Source organism: Sander lucioperca, chromosome 19 (assembly GCF_008315115.2).
Source record: "Sander lucioperca isolate FBNREF2018 chromosome 19, SLUC_FBN_1.2, whole genome shotgun sequence".
NCBI classification, from domain to species: Eukaryota; Metazoa; Chordata; class Actinopteri; order Perciformes; family Percidae; genus Sander; species Sander lucioperca.
The window spans coordinates 24,859,850-24,880,539 of NC_050191.1; the positions used below are offsets into that span (position 1 = coordinate 24,859,850).

The following is a 20,690-nucleotide window of genomic DNA, read 5'->3' on the forward strand; positions in this document are numbered from 1 at the left end:
ATATATATATATATATATATATATATATATATATATATATATATATATATATATATATACATACAGTATCTCACAAAAGTGAGTACACCCCTCACATTTTAGTAAATATTTCATTATATCTTTTAATGGGACAACACTGAAGAAATTACACTTTGCTACAACGTAAAGTATTAAGTGTACAGCTTGTATAACAGTGTAAATGTGCTGTCCCCTCAAAATAACTCAACACACAGCCATTAATATCTAAACCATGTGAGTACACCCCTATGTTAAATTCCCATAGAGGCAGGTAGATTTTTATTTTTAAAGGCCAGCTATTTCATGGATCCAGGATACTATGCATCCTGATAAAGTTCCCTTGGCCTTTGGAATTAAAATAGCCCCACATCATCACGTACCCTTCACCATACCTAGAGATTTGCATGGGGTACTTTCCATAAGATCATCTCTCAATGCAAATCAAACCAGCTATTAGGCTAACTGAAATAAAACCATGCCAATCTCTAGGTATGGTGAAGGGCATGTGATAGCAAGCATTTAGTGCGACAGTAGCGCCCATTGCATATACTTTATATTCTTTGCAATTTTGCACTCAACCCATTCAGCTTTTTTTCTTATGCAATAGTTACTTTGTATGTACTTTTATTTGTTTTTTTCTGTATTCATTGTTTATTTTATATTAATGTTTAATGTTTGTTTGTTTATGTATGCACCTTTCACCAAGGCACATTCCACATAAGTGTACTAATTGTGTCAATAAAACATTTTCTGATTCTAATTCTGATATATTACTTGCAATAATACGCCTGCGCTGTCTTAGATCTCCCCAGAAGAGGAAGAAAGGCAGATGTATAATAAGACGGCCAGTAGTCAGTCACTTCCTGTTTACGTTTCCACAAATGACGTCACGCGGATACCATTTAACAGACAGTTTCAAAACCGAAACAGCGGATAACTTGAGAAACAACTCTTCAATGTTCTTGTGACGGCTGGTTTAAAATATCGTCTAGTTTACCTACGTACTGGAACATCGTGGAGATTGAACGACCTACGTTTTCAACTGTTCTGCTCATATTTGAGGACCCGGAGGAAGCTAGCCGGGCTGCTAAGTGAAGCTAACGTTAAGTAGGTAGCTGGGAGCTAGCTAGCCAGTTAGCAACATTAACTCAACAGGACTTCATCTTTAAACCGAGTGCTCAACATCTGTTAGTATGGAGAATAAATATAACCTCAAGAGTCCAGGTAAGCTCACTTTACAAGTGTTGTTCTGCAGCTGTCAGCGAGTTTGCTAACATGACCGACACAGTTCCAGTTCACTGTTGACATTTCTTAAATAACTAATTGTGAACAAACTAAATCCAAATTAAACTGCTACACTGACATGAGCTGAATATTATTGACTCTATTTCTTAGTTATTGTGTTCGCTGCTTAGCTACATTTGTATGTGAACTCCATATGGAGGTACTTTGTTTTGTTTTAGCTAGTATTCAGAGAAAAAAACCATCTATATTCATTCAGCTTTCATAGTAATTGCATTGGCACAGCTCACTTGCTGGGCTGAAAGAGCTACGTGGTGCTCAGTTTTGTAACGTTACTCTCTGTTTAGGACGCGTCTTCGTGTGTAACATTAGCTAGCTACAGTCATGGTCTTTTGTGAACAGTATTTCACTGGGATACAGTTAAAAAAACAACAGCAGAAGCGAGGCTTTTGTACACAAATGACCTAGCTGGGATCAGCGATGTGGTAGTGGTGATTTGCAAAAATGATATTTACTGAGCGATATACAGTAGACGGGTTATTTTCCTAGCAACAAGTGAGTCACAGGCAGAATTAAAACTCCATGTTTAACAGCAACATGCTGTTTCTTAGTGATTACTTCAACAAAGATGAAGCTGCTGTTGGTCCTGGGTACATTAATGGATACGACATGACATTTATGCACTTTAGCCTACATGTTTTTCTGTGATTTTGCAAAGATGTGGCCTGTGGAAGATTTGGCCTATAGCTAAGACTTTTTTTTAAAGTAACTACCTGTATGTATGCCATGCCCTTTTGTGACTACTTGGACATGGTTTCCGAGCAGAGAATCCCCAAACTTTTGCCCTGTTTTAATGTTGTAAACGTAACATTGTTGCACTGTGCTAAAATAAGACATTATTAAGCATTATCGTCATTTAAAAGTAAGCACAGACTTTCTATCTAAGCTGCAGTGGCTGGAAGATTGTTAGACAAGTTAAAATATTACAAGACAAGATAGAACTTAATTCATTCTGAGGGACATTTTTCTGCCAAATATGCACAACATACAACTAAAATGAATAGGATAAATATACTATATCTACAAACATGGTAACATAAAATATACATTACATACTAAAACATAATAGAATAATACAAATAAATTAGAAACAAATGGAGATGCAAAGTGCAAATGAGGGTACAACACATTAATGGAAGTCAGGGTATTGGTAACAGTGTTCAAATTGTAATGAATAAACTATATAGAAAGGTGCATATTTGGCATTCTGTTAATAAAAGAACTAACCAGACAGAATGGTGTGTCTGCTTCAATATTACCACATAAAAAACTGTACAGAAAAATGTGTTATAAATGCTACAAATTACAAGCATAGACATATAGATAATTAATGAATGAGAAAAAGCACTGAATGAACTGCCTAAAGGGGTGATATAAAAAAAAAAAACAACATTTATTTATATTTAGCCAGGTAAGCCGATTGATAACAAATTCTCATTTGCAACGACGAGCTGTCACGTTCACACTAGACTTCTCACTTTGCCAGACCCTCCTCCACAGCGCTGCAAAGGAGGGTCTGGCTAGTCCACACAGCATTCCGGGATGGGAGAAAAACGTGATCTGGTTTATTGGCATTTCTTTAATCCAATCACAATCGTCATGGTTGGCGCGAATCTCTGCACGGAGCCGCTGCAAAATAGCCTCGGGAAGGAACTTGTTTTGGTTGAACGCGTGTACGTTCAAAAGTTATTTAAGTCATGCGAGAGAAAACTCAGATTGGACAGATAGTCTAGCTAGCTGTCTGGATTTAATCTGCAGAGATCTGAGGTAGAGCTGGGCAATATATCGATATTATATCGATATTGTGATATGAGACTAGATATCGTCTTAGATTTTGGATATCATAATATCGTAATATGACATAAGTGTATTATCTTGGTTTTAAAGGCTGCATTCCAGTAAAGTGATGTCATTTTCTGAACTTACCAGACTGTTGTAACTTTTCTATTATTTGCCTTTACCCACTTAGTCATTATATCCACATTATTGATGATTATTTATCAAAAATTCATTGTGTAAATATTTTGTGAAAGCACCAATAGTCAACACTACAATATCGTTGCTGTATCGATATCGAGGTATTTGGTCAAAAATATCGTGATATTTGATTTTCTCCATATCGCCCAGCCCTAATCTGAGGAGCAGTTAACCATAGTGCTCAGAAATCCACCGGAGTTTAAAACTCCAACACAAAGAAAGCGGAAGGAAACGGACATTGGCGAACAGACATGCATCCGGCGGCATTTCCCGCGTCACCGGAGCAATCCCGAAAGTGGAACGTCGAGGATAAAGGCTACATTCACACAGTCACACATTCATACCTGGAAGCTGCCAAGTACAACCACAGTCTGATCTGCTGGGCAGCCACTGAGCAGCTCCACTGGAGCGTTTTTTTTTTTATTTGGGTTAAGGGCCTTGCTCAAGGGCACTTCAGTGGTGGTAATGAGGGAGGGACAAGTGCTGCTCCACTTTCCCACCTAGAGTTATCCTGGGGAGTCTGGGGATTGAACCCAGTAGAAAAGCAAATGAAAACAGTCTGAGTTTGAGGTATGATAGGTATGTGATAATAGTGCATGACAATAAACCTTGTCAGTGAGAGTGTTCACATTGAGAATAATATCCCAGCTATGATCAAATTATGGGAATATCTAGACCGAATCACAGTGAACGTCCTAACACAAAAATCACCTCCGTAGACAAATGGTAGTTGATTTCAGCTGCTTAGATATGGGAAATCCGCAAACTTGTTTATTTCTGTTGTCATTTTGAGCCGTAACTGTAACCTTTAAAGATAGATGGCCTATCTTTTTTTTTTTTTTTTTTTATGAAACCTGAATAATCCTGGTTTTTAAGAAACCTAAATATGCTACCTGGATTTCTACAAAAGAAAGCGGGATACTATGACATGGAACGCCCTTCTCAGGTTTCTGTTTTCTATCACAGTATGTTTTGTAACAAGAACAAAAAACTTTTTGTGCCCAGGTGTGTTTATCAACTGGAGTTACGTCAGCAGCAGTTAATCAGTTTACCAAAAATATGACATTACTAACAATATAGCAACGATCTGCGCTGTGATGAAAGTAAAAATCTGTTTACTGGTAATGCAGAAAATTTGACATGTTATTGTCGCTCCTATTTTCCATTTCTGATGAGCAGATGATAATGATAAATGCTCCGATGAATGAACTAAATTGGCATCATCATGTAAACATATACTCACTGTTAGTGTCCACCAGTGAGAGTAGAGTTACTATTAGACCAGCCATTCAGTTTGTGTTACAAACTTACATGGCACATTTAAGGTTTACATAAATTCGTTTGGGAGTTATTTACTAAACTGTGGTAGCCAGGTGTATGTTTCTCAACGGGGGTGGTACAGCCCCCCAGGGGGTGTTCAGAGGATGACGGGGGGATGCTGGAAGCAATATTTTGGAAAGGGGGGCGTTGAGGTGCCCTTGGGGTGCGTTTTGTTTTAAGTTTGCAATTTAAACTCCTTGCAAAAAACAGTTGTCTGCAACATTAAAACCTGCCAGTTTACACCACCATAACTCCGCATCTTCAACTCCAATGTTAAATCAGTTTTATTATATGGGGCAGAAACTTGGAGAACTACGAAAGCACCATCAAATAAGCTCCAATCATTCATTAACAGATGCCTACGACATCCTGGAAATTTACTGGCTTAAGACAATTACAAATGAAGAGCTCTGGCAAACCACATAACAAGAACAAATTGAAACCCAAATCAAACGTAGGAAATGGGGCTGGATCGGGCACACCTTAAGAAAACCACCCTCCAACATGACCAGACAGGCCTTAACCTGGAACCCACAAGGAAAAAGAAAGCCATGAAGACCAAGAAACAGCTGGAAAAAGGTCTGTTGAGGCAGAACTCAAGAAAGCAACAACATTGTGGAAGGAAGCAGAGAAGACCGCCCAACACCGAACCAGTTGGAGGAAATTCATGAATGACCTATGCTCCCCAAAGAGCCAAACGGTTTAAGAAGAGTTTACACCACTGGGAGTGGACGAGACGGTGTAGCTTCTTTTCTTCAGTGTTTCCGTCAGCTCGGTGCTGCCTTCACAGGAAATGGGACGTCGGAGCATCCTCTTAAATGAACTCTGTACTGCAGCATTACAAATCGGTATTGTTGTGAAATTTAAAGTCTTCATTAAGCGTTCAACAAAAGTTGGGGCCTAATCAATCAATCATAATATTCAGGGCAATTAGCCTACATTTCATTTGATCGGGGGGGGGGGGTAATGGACCTGGATAATGGATAGGGGGCGCTGGCCCAAAAAAGGTTGAGAACAAGTAAGCGAATAAAAATGCATATGTTTACTTACTTTGACATACTTTTTTTAAAATTATTATTATGTTGGTCTAGTGGAGTATTGCACATTTACGCCAGCACTTCTTCATATGCAGGTGTTACCAGACAAAATGTATTTTTATGAACTGAAACTGAGAATATGGTCAGAAATCTAGAAAAGAAGTTACTGGTAAGATAATAGAAGCATTGAGTGCATGCCACGTATAACCAAGAACTCATTAGAGCAGTGATTATCAAAGTATGGTCCATGTGAAAAGTCTTCAAATTAATTTATTTCAATTGTCATGATATATAAATTTGTATTTTTTGTACATGAGGGGGTCCCTGGTCTATTCTCTATCTAGTTGTAAAAAAAGATTGAGTAGAAGTTTAAAGTTTGCTATGGGTGTACAACCTTGCTCCAAGGACAGACACACATTGACATGTACGCAACACATGCAGGTGCTAAGTTCCCACAGATACATAGGCTACAAGATTGGTTTAGATTTGGAAGTTTCAGTTTTCAGTTTTAATATTCAGAGTTTCACAATTACTGTATTATAGATCTCACTGGAGTTTCTGTTCAAGGCACTTGTTAAACTACCTTGGACCAATTCCTCACTGAACATAATGCAATGCCAAATAATACAGTGTATTCAAAAAAGGAAAAAAAAACTGTCCGAACATGACGATGATACGAATGTTCCTTCTAAAAAAAAAAAAAAAAAAAAAAAAACATTGCTTTGAACTATTTGTTATATCTATTTTTGCACATTATGTCCATAAGAGGGCAAATGTACAACAGGATACATACAGTCATGTGAAAAAATTAGGACACCCATGCTAAAGTTGACTAAAAAGAGGAATACAAAAATCATCTTTTGCAAATTGATCTTAATGCCTTAATTAAAAAAATGAGGAAAAATCCATTCTTTAAGGACACCAATTTTCTTTGTGAATGAATAATGTATCGTAAATAAATAAATGTTCTTCCTTAAAATACAGGGGGCATAAGTCAGTACACCCCTATGTTTAAATTCCCATAGAGGCAGGCAGATTTTTATTTTTAAAGGCCAGTAATTTCATGGATCCAGGATACTATGCATCCTGATGAAGTTCCCTTGGCCTTTGGAATTAAAATAGCCCCACATCATCACATACCCTTCACCATACCTAGAGATTTGCATGGGGTACTTTCCATAAGATCATCTCTCAATGCAAATCAAACCAGCTATTAGGGTAACTGAAATAAAACCATGCCAATCTCTAGGTTTCGAACACCCGCCCAACTCTGATTGGCTTAACATGACATTTTACTCAACCTCAGCCAATCGTCAGCATTTATGCGCTTGTGTCGCGCACTGCCCACTAACCAAGGAAGAACAGTAAAAAAAGTCTTTGTCTCTCGGCTCAGACACAGCGATAGTTGGTCTGATGAAATAAACGGCTCAAAATATAGTAACGCGCCGCATTTTTTGGCAGTAACGGTAACGGCGTTATTAAGATGGGAAGAGTAATCAATTAGATTACTCGTTACTGTAAAAAAGTAATGCCGTTAGTAACGGCGTTATTTATAACGGCGTTATTCCCATCACTGTATATAACTATTATTATCTACGTGTTGGTCAGTTTGTCTCATTGACAATTCCATTTTGCAGCAATAAAATTGAAACAGAGAAATGTATCTATTTAGATAAAACAGATGTTGACAAAGTTTCATTCATCATTTGAAATTGGAAAAAAATTGAAGTTAAGTTAAATTGCAATATATCGCTGAATATTGCAATATGTTTAAAATTGCAATAATATCGTATCTTGACATAAGTATCATGATGATATTGCATCGTAAGCCCTCAGGTGATTCCCGCCCCTACCTGTACAGCTGCTTGACAGGGAGCTATAGAAAATAGAAAATTACAAAGAGTTTTACAGTGCCTGGCCTTCTTAATTTCATTGTAGGCCATGGGCCAATACTGAACATTTACAGAGCCAAGTTGAGCTGTGGAAATGGATGGCCCCTCTTCCTCGTAATCCCCACCCAGCATTGCTATGTGTAAAGAAATAAGGTGCAAGTTTTATCATTGTATACCATCAGTTAGATGTAAGGTGTAAATCTCAATAGGCCTCTCTGTATCTTCCCCTGTGGCAGCTGACAATGTGCCTTCATCGTCCTCCTGTAAGAAAATGTTTAACTCTTTTGTGTTCTACTCTCTAATCCATTATGAACTGTGGAGTTTTAGGAGAATTTGCAGCTGCATGGTCTTTTATAGCAGGCTCCACCAGAGAGATTACACCATCTGTAGTCTATATCCCCGACGTTCCACTTGTGGGATTGCTCCGTTGCCGACGGAAATTCTGCCGGATTTCACTCATTTAGGCTGAATATCCGTTGCCTTGGGCTTTTTTTGTGTTGACATTTTAAACTCCGGTGGATTTATGAGGACTATGGGTAACTGTTCCTCAGATGTCTGCATGGTAAATCCAGACAGCTAGCTAGACCATCTGTCCAATCTGAGTTTTCTGTTGCACGCCTAAAACAACTTTTGAACAAGCACGTTCCACCAAAACAAGTTCCTTCCCAAGGCTATTTTGCAGAGGCGCCCTACAGCGCTTAGCGCCGCTCAAGACGATTGTGATTGGTTTAAAGAAATGCCAATAAACCAGAGCATGTTTTTCTCCCATCCCGGAATGCTGTGTGGACTCGCCAGACCTTTCTACGCAGCGCCGCGGTGGAGGAAGGTCTGGCAAAGCGAGACTACACCATCTGTAACTGGTAGAAGATGAAGATAAGTGCCCAACATAATACAAATTTAGTTTTTACAACAATGCAGGCCACATCACAATTTCTCAAATTAATAAGTGAATTAAGTCACCTTAAAATAGATTGTGATAGATAATGTCTATAGGACAAGAATAAACCAGAAGAAGAACAGCCATCAATTAGGCCTACAAAGATTTACCACTATAGAAAACCAGTGTGCATGATGATGGGTGGGATAGTGAGCTAGCACTAACTAAGATGAGCTTCCACCAGAGATGCCCTCAGCCATAGGTCACCCATGGTTCTGACTGAAGACCATCTCTTCAGCCTCTGTGAGTGGTGGTGGTCCCCCTCCTGTTTTTTGGGCCTCTGCTTTTTTTTTTTCGATTGGCTAAAATGGTGGTTGAATTTCTCCAAGCACAAATTTGGAGACTTATGCATAAGTGGATTTAATGTTACTTTCAAAGACAATAATAAATACAGGCAGTTTTAGGATAGCTGAAAAAGTTACTCTGTTTGCTTAGAAAATTCCACTACTATAATGCTAAACAACATCAGAATTGCTTGCAATTATACATGTGTGATGTATGTTTTTATAATTAATTCATCTTCAGTTGCTGCCAAGTGCGTTTTGTGCCTATTAAGTTTGACCTGAATAAATATGAAGACGTGCATGCGCACAGATGTTGAATAAGTGGAATACTCTATATAGAACTTGATAATTCTTTTTTTTAAATTGTATTTTAATACTCACGCATTGACTCGGTCAGGGCAGTTGCAGCTGTATTGCTCTTTTTCTTAAATATATGTTCATATTCTGCATAAGCATTCATTCATATTTCTAACTCCACTTGGGAGAAGTAGAAGGTTTGAGCTTTTTTTGGTTATGATGAGTCATGTTATCTGAATTCCATTGATAAGGGCTTTTTAAATGCTCTTGCACACCCTTTACCCACACTGTAAAAAAAAAAAAAATTGTAAAAAAACGGTAAAAAGTCTGGCAGCAAAGTTGCCAAACACTTACCGTCAAATTACAGTAAAAAACCTTACATTATTTTACAGAAAAATTCTTTTTTTAAATACAGAAATTTCCTGTAAATATTTTCTGTATTTTTACAGTCTAACTATTGTAGAATTAAAACAAATTCTTGTTATAAAACATTTCTAGAATGTTAAACAACTGTATAAATCTTTATCAAAACTAAGAAATATTGCAGAAATACCTTAAAATTACATAATTTAATTTATTTTCATACGGTTTTCTTTGGTAGATTCACAAGATTATTCAATCCATCCACAAGAACTCCCTGTTAAAGTACAGATTCCTGGATGTAAAACACATAAAAATTATGTAAAATGACTTTCAAATACCCTCCTTTAGGCATTTATTTTATGATTATCCAATCTATTTACGGTAAATTCCTGTTTAATACTGTTTTTTACTGTACAAAAAAGAGAAGATAATGGGATAATACCTTCCAGAAACATTGTAATAATAGTCATTACTTTATATAAACAATATTTGAGAGTATTTACAAGCAACTCTGCAATATATCTACATACTTTTACCATTAATGTATGTTGTTTACTTTAAATAAACATTCATTTATAGTTATAAAAGGCAACTCTCCAATATATTTACATACCTTTACCATTAATATACGAGGTTTACTTTATATATACAAGCAAATATCCAATATATACACATAGTTTTACCATTATTGTATGGATGTTCACTTTATATAAACATTATTTGCCCGTAATAACAAGCAACTATCCAGTATATCTACAGACTGTACCTCATTATTGTATGGGGTCTTACTTTATATAAACTGTTCTTTATAGTAATTACAAACAACTATCCAATATATATATATATATATATGTATATATATATATATATAATATAAATTAAATATATATATATATATATATATATATATATATATATATATATATATATATATATATATATATATATAATATATATATACTTTTACCATTATTGTACGCGGTTTACTTTATATAAACATAGTTTTATAGTAATTTAGAAGCAACTCTCCAATATATCTACATACCTTTACTATTAATATATGAGGTTACTTTATATAAACATTGTTTTATAGTAACTTAAAAGCAACTATCTGGTATATCTACAGACTTTTCCTCATTGAAGTAGGGGGTTTACTTTATATAAACATTATTTGACAGTAATAACAAGCAACTCTCCATTATATGTACATACATGTTTATTTTATATAAACTTCATTTGACAGTAATAACAAGCAACACCAATATATCTACAGACTTTTCTTATAAGTGCATGGGATTTACTTCATAAACATTATTTGACAGTAATTACTATTACTAACCAATATATGTTCACAACTTCCTCATTAGTAAATGGGGTTTTGAATGTACAAAAACCAAAAGGGCTATGTAAAAGTGCAATTGCATCAACTACTTTTACACGCAATAAATATATAATTTTTTCTGCTGACATTTTACAGCATTGTCCAATCCATTCACTGAAGATCCCTATTTGAGATGTATGAGATTTTAAGATGTATCATAACCAGAAAGTATTATAGAACTTATAGAATTTACTGCATGCTTTACAAAGAAATGCACTATTTAAACAGTGCTATCCTTAAAGTTCACATATGAATAAACTTATGGGAGCAAAAACTGTCTGGTACATTGAATTATAGCAAAAGGGGAACTATGGGCAATTTGGGAATTCATACATGTGTGTTAAAAATGTCAGTGAACATGAACAACTCTCTCCAAAATCTAAAAACTCAAATTTGTGATGTCATCTGATATAATGTCTGGAGCTTTTCCAAAAACAATGAATTGAGAAATATTTGAAAGATGACACTGAGAACACCCAGGGGGATGTTCAGAGGTAACGGGTAGAGTTTCTGTTTCAGAAATAAAATGCTAACATAGAATAAACCTCATTTGTTTGTTTTTTTTTATTCTACAAAATTAGTTTCACATTCATTGTCTATGAAGCAGCTTAGTAACCTGATGACATCATAGTTTGAGTCTTACATTTCTGGTTTGTGGCTTCGCCAGAGAGTAGCTGTCGGTACACGATCCGTTCTGCACATGCGCAAGATAATACTGTTTTACGTATCCATACGACCTGCACGATCTGTTCCACGCTAGCCTATGGCTAGCCTCCACCGGGAAGCTAACGTTAGTTTAGCTAACAGCTAATTCGGCTAACCGCTAGCTGACAGCTAGATTCAGTCTAAAATAACGTTAACTCAAACGTAATGGGAAAAGCAGGCTACAGCTAAATTAAGACTTCACAGTAATAACAATAAAGACAAGTATTGAGTGATTGTATTTTAAATGAGCACAAGTAAAGTAGAACTGACGTAACAGCTGTTATATATGTTAGGTGTTATATATGTCAACGTTTATTTTCAAGTTTTATTTTGAGGGTCTTTTAAAGTTATTACATGCTGTCTCAGCTAGCAGTTAGCCGAATTAGCTGTTAGCTAAACTAACGTTAGCTTGGCTGTCGACCGGAAGCGTGGAACAGATCGTGCAGTGTCGTAAATCCTCGTACAACCGCGCATGCGCGAACATTTTGCGCATGTGCAGAACGGATCGTGTACCGACAGTAGCTCTTAATCAAAAATATCAGAGGTGAGATTAAAGACCATTGCACACCAGGGACGATTATTTCGCATGTCAATATATTTTTTCGAACTGTTGTTTTTGTCACAAGTAGTGTTTACTTATGAGGATCACCAAACAACAACACGGAGGCTGCTGTCCCAACTACAGACTGTACGTCAGCAAACTTTATTACTCCTTTCAACCTTTACAATGGCAGCGTATGCCAGAAACATTCTTTCCGTTTTTACCTTTCACAATAAGCCCGAGACATATGCTACACTGTTTTGCAGAGGGAATTCAATTGAGTATTAACTGTATACTCAATTAGAGTTGGAGGAAACTCAATAAATAGCTTACAGTAGCTTAGTGTTACAGCTTTTCCTGGGACGTATCCGAAGCTAGCCCCCGTCCCTCCACTCAGCAGCCTGGAAACCAGACAGGACACCTTTTGGTGCTTTTGAGGAGCTGCTGCATTTATTTGTTGTCAAACTGCAGAATCTAGCTGCTGTACAATCACTTCATATCTTCACCACTAAACGTTAACTCTCCTCTGCTCCGACTGCTCTCTCTTTCTCGTCCGCTCACACCACATCTTCCGTCACTTTCTCGCTCTCTTCAGCATCTGTCCTACTGACATTGTAGATGAGCTGGCGTGTATATCCAAACCTTTTATTGAAAACTGTCACAAATTTGCATCGCTGCCGGTGTGAATAGTTTTGATGTGAAATACTCACAGGCGATTATTTTGCATATTGGCGTCGCTTATTCGTCACGCCCCCAGTGTGTAACGGTCTTAAGTCACACATGTGCAAGTCACAAATCTTAACCTTCACCATCTTGAACAAGTCCCAAGTCACTGTGTTTAGACTCAAGTAAGGCTGTACCAACAAAAAGGGGTGTAAAAATGTTACAAATCCAAATCCGGTTCGTTTTATTTACAAGCACAGACCAGGTAAAGCAACCGTTAACAATGCAGGGGCCCATTTCAGGAAGGAGGTTTAACAAACTCTGAGTGTAACCCTGATATCTGAGTTGATTTACCCTGAGATGGGAAACTCTGAGTTTTCAGTTTCAGGCAGCATGAATGGAGCCATGATACTACGATTCACCATGGTAACAACCACAAACAAACTGGTGGGCAGAAATCCTGCACATACAGCGAGTTTGAACATGTATTTAGTTAAAAAAGCACCACAGTGGCTGCTTTAAAAGAGAGAATTTGCGTGGGAGAAAATTGCTGCTAGAGTAAATGCGTTAGTTCCAATATAGTGTATATCATATTTAATCATAAGTATAATATTACTGGTGAAATGGTATTGAACCTATAATCTATAAAAGTCCTAGGCCTACTAATCCCATTCTGAGGCTGCAGCACCATCATCAACAGAACTATAATTCATAATCTTATATTTCAAAGGGTTTACATCATTCACCTGCAATACTGTGGAACTCTTTTTTAATGGCTCTTACTGGTTTGTGTCCAGGGAACACTACACAAACGTTTAAAAAACGTTTCAGAGTGAGTCACACTCTTCTGACGGCGCTTTGCTACAGTAGCTTTACCAATATGCTCCGCATCACCAATGTTGTAAAGAAAACTGTTGTTTGCAAAAAAATGTAATGTGACACAAATAATGTGCTGGGATGTAGAGCATGTCCACGATGGGTGACGTTAGTGATATGAGGATGATAAGGTTATGTAAGCTACATAACTGATAGACTGGGAAGAAAAAAACGGTACCGCTCAAATAGGTATTTATCTGGAAATTAAAATGCGTCGGGGCCTCAATATCATCTCCTGACGTATGTTTAACTCCCTGCAAAGTAATACAGCTTCTACATCACCGGGATCGTCGACAAAAGGACATTGCATGTTTTGAGAAAAAAAAACGTTTTATAATCTGCCTAACATGGTTAATAAACCAACCCTGTTTTTTTATTCATGCCGATAACAAATTGCGCTAAAATGCGCCTGATACAGACTGCAATTATGAATGATGAAATGAAAGAGAGCTGTGTCAGGGGGAGGAGACTGAAAGAAGAAAACCTGTTCCCGACTAGGTTAGGTTCACAGAGTCCGAGGTTAGGTTACCTCTCTTTCTGAAACGGAAAACCCAGAATTACCCTCATCTCAGGGTTAACAAACTCAGAGTTTTCACTAAACCTGCTTTCTGAAATGGACCTGTCATTCGGTACCTCCATTAGCTGTATGTGTGTTTGTGAACTCCTTTGCTGCCTCCTTCTTAGCCTCTGCTGGGCTCCCTCTTGCTCTGGGCTATCCTTTTCTCAGCCATCTGATGCACGAGTCTTCAACTTCACCCAGGCTATTCAGACCGTAAAGCAGGTTCTCAGGCTGGCTGTGGGAGAGTTGTCTGGTCTGTTGATCCTTGTCAAACTGAACACAGAATGAGAGCCATAACATGGGTGAGAAAGATGTGGTAAGGTACAGATGATTACGTGTGATACTGTAGGGTGAACATCTATTTACTTTAGCTTTCTTAATCTTCTTGATCTTCTTATCCTGGTATTCTTTCTTCCATCTTGCCTAAACAAGGATTAAAGAATTAGGGTGAGATTTGAACATTACTGTAACAGTAGTATACATAGATTTATTTGTGGAGGCTTGCCAGCATTGACCACCAGGTATTTATTTATTTTGATTTACAGCAAAAATTAAACTTAAAATACATATTTAATTACAGACTGAGTGCAATTGTCTGGAGGAAGAAACACTTATAAATAGAGCAGGTAGCCTATATCTTATTTCTGAGTTTGTTCAATTCCCTGTCCATTTATTTTTATGTGGAAAGCGGGAATGGAAATATTCTCTCTGGAAAGACAGAATGGTAATGTTAAGTTGGACACACTGAATCATGAGTGAAAATAACGATCACGTTCAAATTAAGATGTTGTGGTCCACAAAGCAGACGCTCCGTTTAATGTCAAGTTGTAACTTGTTGTTACAACGTGTGGTTCACCGTTCATAAAGTAGAACCAACGTAAAGTTAGTCAGCTGAGATAGCTTATGTAAACTTGAGGCATAACCTAGCTAGGTGGTAACGTTAAACGGCGGGTTACCGGTTAGTTAACAGTAATGTTAACTACTAGCGTTAGGAGCAACGGAGCGTTATAACGTTTCTTTAATTACTAGTATTAGCTAGTACCCAGCAAATCAAGCTGACCTGCTAAACTGTCTGTCTAGTTAACTGTTATATATTTAGCTAGCTAGCTAAAATTACGATTGGTGCATGGTTCACATTCAAGGCTAACATTACATAAGGACAGTCTTAATGTAATAACGTTAGCTAACGCCTGACACACTTTGATAAGGCACATAAACGGCAAATGCTAACGTTATCCCTGCTGACATTTTAAAATTGTGAAACGTATGCAAGTGTTATCTTAACTCGTGTCCAGTTGATATCTCGTGAGGAAACTGCATGTACATAAAAAGAAAATATTACTTTACCTTAAGTGAAAGCTGAATTTGAATCATCGTGGAGAAGTCCTGACTCCTGCGTTACATTATTATCCACACTGTCTCTGCGTCGAGATGAGTTTGACGTTAGCACAGCCCCCCATGAAGTCAAACAATATCATTGGTCAAGATCGTCTCTGCCCGGCATGATTCATCCAATGATTGTGCAACATTCAATTATTTGAATCTGCGCGCACTTTCCTGAAGCACATAGCCTAGACTAAAGAGACCATTTCTGTTTACATTTCTGTTTTTTCAACCATTTTAAGGTCTTACATCGCTTCACGTCCTGATTATCAATGTTCACGTTGATGCTAGAAGCCTTGGTTGAACTGTTGAGCCCTAGCATCCCTTCCCAGTCTTTCACACATTGCATGTATTGCTAAATTGAAAAAAAATATATTGCACACCAATGTAAAGCTTTATTCATACTGTGTCCTCCCTGTCTTTATTCACCGTATATTACCTCAGCCCATGAAAAACTCTGTGTCCCCTTTGACCTGTAGAAAGTGGGGAGAGGCAAAATGATTTGAGGGAGCAGTAGACTGCACAATGACCTTGCATTTTGTTGAACACTGTGACTCACTTTGGTTCTTAATATTAAGAAAAATTGTTTTAACAACAATTTTAACTTCATAAGGAAAAGAACGTGTATGCTACATATTCTATTTGAAGTACACCAAATACATTAAAAAGAGGTCTGTCCCGCATGCATATTAGTTTCTGACTGTGGGGAAATGGGAAAAACAGTAAAAACGTCCCCAAATTTCTGAATTGCTTATTTTCATAACATTCACTGAGCCTTGCCTAAAACAGTTTGGAGTTTGTATTGGAAGACTCCAACGTTTTTAAAGTGGATTAACAGCCTTTTATGAAAAGCCTACTCCTTCAGTTTTGAAATGAAATCACAGATAATTTCTCAAATAAGCATAATGTTGCAGATGTCCATACTGTTTGTCGGTAGGCATGGCTTTCATAGGAGGGGACACACTTTCCTATCAACGCAGGGTTGAATTAAACTGTATGAGTGTTGGAACTAGCGGAACAAGTTAGGTTAGGGGGTGTGCAAGTTAGGCAAGCAGGTACATACTGTATTTGAGGTACTGGTGTGCATTAATATTGATTTTCCACCCCTTATAAAAGTGTAGCATAGCTGTGGCACAGGCAATCCATTTAACTTATTAATGTTACACCTTAATGAAACACACATTGCCCAATATGTGCATCAATGCCTGTGTAACCATTGCAAGTCAGTGGAAATTGTAGTGTAATTTCAGAGGCAGGGGTGGTCAGATCACGAGGTCTTGGTGAGGCATTTAAGGTACCGGACATGCATGAATATTCATTCTACCCCACATAAGAGGGAAGCTCATGCTCTGAGCTGTTTGCATGACATAGACAGGAACAAACATCAAAAGCCAGAGTGGACACAGTATGAGACATCACCGCAGACATCAGCAAAGTAAGCAGTCAATGGAAAAAGATGTTGGGCCATGAATCTGAAATAGGCCCATGGCCTCCACGGAAGTGAAATGAGGCAAGAACATCAGATGCCCCCTAAAATATTAGGATGGTGAAGATGTAGTCTTACCCAGGCTGTAGGCTGCCTGGCTCTCTGTGTACTGTATCGTCATCCTGTAGGCCTATAGGGTTGTGGGCCTATGTGATGTGAACTGTGGCTGCACGATTCTTTTGTCAACTAATTTGCCAGACCAAAACATGATTATATAGTGATGAGCATATCACAGACTTGGACTAAAATAGACATCATGTACATCCAAGGCCTGTAGTTTAGGTTGACTCTTGTCTCTTATGCATTCCCATAACTGAAGCTATGGCTTTGTTTCCACAAATATTTAGGTGAAAGAATGTTTATTTTTACAAAGACAGATCTAAATACAGCATCTTTGTCACCAGTGGTGATTTGGTGCAGTAGTCCTATAGCTTTTTAAGCTTGTGTGCTGCCAAGTTGTTTTACTGTTTGTATTACCATAAATATGCTTGCAAAATATTACAGTAGTGTAGTTTCTAATATAATTACATTGATCCAACTATAATTGAGAACAATTGCTTGTGGGTTTTTGCTGTGGAGTTGTTGAGGCCATGCAGTGAGGGTTCATGTCAGCCTCATTCAATGCATTAAACGGGTATGGCTGGTCCTACCTGTCTCAGTACCTCTGTTAACCCCTCTTCAAATAACTGCAAAGCTAAATACAAGTCCTACTCTATTGCTAGAATTTAGTAGAGTTGCATTAAGAGACACTGGCCAGGATGAAGTTTGACAGCGATTAAAACACTAACACACAGTATGAGACCACATTGAATAAGCTAAAATGGACCCCTATACATTATATCAATATTTACCCTCTGAAGAGTCTCTGATGCATATATTGGATAGTTAATTGTAAATATTGTCAAATATTTTTACTAAGTAAAAACTAATTACTAATTACTAACTAATTTTTTAAGTAAACACACAGTACATTAATGGGAGTCTGTAGATATATTGAATAGTTGCTTTTAATCACTATAAAGTATTGTTTGTATGAAGTAAACCTGATATATTAATGATTAAAGTACAGTATATTAGATAGTTTCTTTTTAACACTATAGAATATTGTTTATATAAAGTAAACCCTTATACATTTATGGGGAAAAGCCTGTAGACATAATGAAGAGTTGATTGTAACGTTTATATAAAGTAATGACTATAAAATAATGGTTCTGCAAGTTATTATCACATATTGTTTTTTGTACAGTAGAAAACCAGTATTAAACAGGAATTTACTGTAAATTGATTGGATAATCATGTAAAATAAATGCCTAAAGCTTTTAAGATACTATTAATGGGCTGTCAAATAGGGTAATTTTACATTAATTTGACATGTAAATAACTATAAATGAATGTTTATTTAAAGTAAACAACATACATTAATGGTAAAAGTATGTAGATATATTGGAGAGTTGCTTGTAAATACTCTCAAATATTGTTTATATAAAGTAATGACTATTATTACAATGTTTCTGGAAGGTATTATCCCATTATCTTCTCTTTTTTGTACAGTAAAAAAACAGTATTAAACAGGAATTTACCGTAAATAGATTGGATAATCATAAAATAAACGCCTAAAGGAGGGTATTTGAAAGTCATTTTACATAATTTTTATGTGTTTTACATCCAGGAATCTGTACTTTAACAGGGAGTTCTTGTGGATGGATTGAATAATCTTGTGAATTTACCAAAGAAAACCGTATGAAAACAGCAGTTTTCATTTAAATTATGTAATTTTAAGGTATTTTGCAATATTTTTCAGTGTTTGTACAGATTTATACATTTGTTTAACATTCTAAATATGTTTTTTGATTACAATTCTTTTTAAATCTACAGTAGTTGGACTGTGAAAATACAGAAAATGTACAGTAGATATCTGTATTTTAAAAATAAATTCTTTGTAGAATAACAAGGTTTTTTACTGTCATTTCACGGTAAGTGTTTGGCAACTTTTGCTGCCAGACTTTTTACCGTTTTTTCACGATTGTTTTTTAACGTTTCTTTACATTAAATTTAAGGTTTAACAGTAAAAAACCAGAAAGAGGCCTCAATTTTACACACCGTAAAATGATGTTTTTTTTTTGTCTTTTTACATAAAATTCAATGTAATTTAACTTTCAAGCCCGTTAAGCAATGGAATTATCCTGTTAAACAACTATATTATCTCATTATATCAATTTACAGACTAAAACCTTAATGTTTTTTTTTTTTAAATAAAAGTATTTTTCTGTATTTTTCTGGCATTAACACTTAATGTAGAAAAAACGGAAAGAATCCGTAAAATTATACAGTGAATTCCAGTGAAATAACTTTTTTTTTTTTACAGTGCAGGGTTAACTTCACTCAGAGTGGATTGACCTAATTCTTATCTCCTGTTCTGAAACCGGAAACTCTTGAGTTTGACAGATCAGAGTTAGTAAACCTAAAGTTCAGGTTGGAACTCTGAGTTTGTTAAACCTGCTTTCTGAAATACCCCTCTGATCGCCACTCTGACAGGTTACATTGAACACATAATTGGACATAACGTATTACGGATATAATATAACAACGTTACACTAGTTCACTTAAGCACTCATATCCATCTCACATGGATTGTGATATTTAAGCTAAGATAATAACAAAGGAACATGATGCTGTGGTATTGTCAGACACACAGACTTTTAAAAGGGAGCCATAATATAGAAGAGACATTGCTTTTAATAGATTTTTTTTAACGTCTAAATATTTAAATAAAAATGACACACTCTTCACACTCTTTTATTGTCTATTCACGTAAATTACTGTATTGCTGGCAGAAAACTTAAAGGTTTAATTCTGTTAAAGCTCCGTCAGTTGCTGAGCCTATCAGTGATCTCGAGTAACCATGACCGGACGATATGAAAATAGAAAAGATCACCCAACCTTGTCCTCAAACTGTGGCTATGTGTCACAAGAAATGTAGCTCGAAGCTATTAGCACCCACAAGGTTAATCAACAGGCTGGAGTAGGAAAGATTCTCTCATTTGTACTCCTGGCTGTTGAAGACTAGTAGCAATAAAAAGTGCTCTGACTTTGGAGGTATCTTTTCCTTCTCTTTTCTGTGCTCTGTGACTTTCACATCTTTGGAAATGGCTTATTATTATGCAATAGTGTCTGCTCTCTCCCCTCTGGACCAACTATGAATAATTCCCAGTGGCAAACACTCAAAATATGTTGCATAAGATGATTTGGCGTACAAGGATTATCACCCTACCGCCTTGGGCCAGTGACCGGACCTCCGCGAACCCAACAGAAGCCAGAGGCACTTGTGTGGGAAGGGCTTTTCCTTGTCATTTCTGCTTACGGTTACCGGAAGGAAGAGCCAAAAATGGGCATGGGGTATGGAGCACTGGAGCGCCTGTCACAGTGCATCCAGGCACTGGCAGTACAGTGGTGTGCAGCTTCCCTAGAAATTACAGTACGTTCATACTGGAGAAATGTGCAATTTATGATCTACGTCCAGTGCCAGTGCCAAGTAATATTTAAAGAGACAAAAAAGTAAAGGTGTGGAGATCTGGGTAGTGGAGGGATATAAAAGTTTATAATTCACAAAGTTAGTAGTTTACCCGGAAAGCAGCCAGGCACTTTCACTTATGCAGGACTACTGCTCTG

General features: G+C 36.9%; 1 protein-coding gene across 1 annotated transcript in view; it reads left to right on the top strand.

Annotated features, from left to right (window-relative positions):
- The first annotated feature begins 867 nt into the window (after nt 1–867).
- ube2j1 (ubiquitin-conjugating enzyme E2, J1) overlaps nt 868–20,690 on the top strand; it is a 69,231-nt gene continuing 49,408 nt past the window's right edge. Inside the window, exon 1 of the mRNA XM_031318589.2 lies at nt 868–1,242. Within this exon, the coding sequence (XP_031174449.1) occupies nt 1,212–1,242 (31 nt within the window). The 5' untranslated portion in view covers nt 868–1,211. The remainder of the gene's footprint in view (nt 1,243–20,690) is intronic.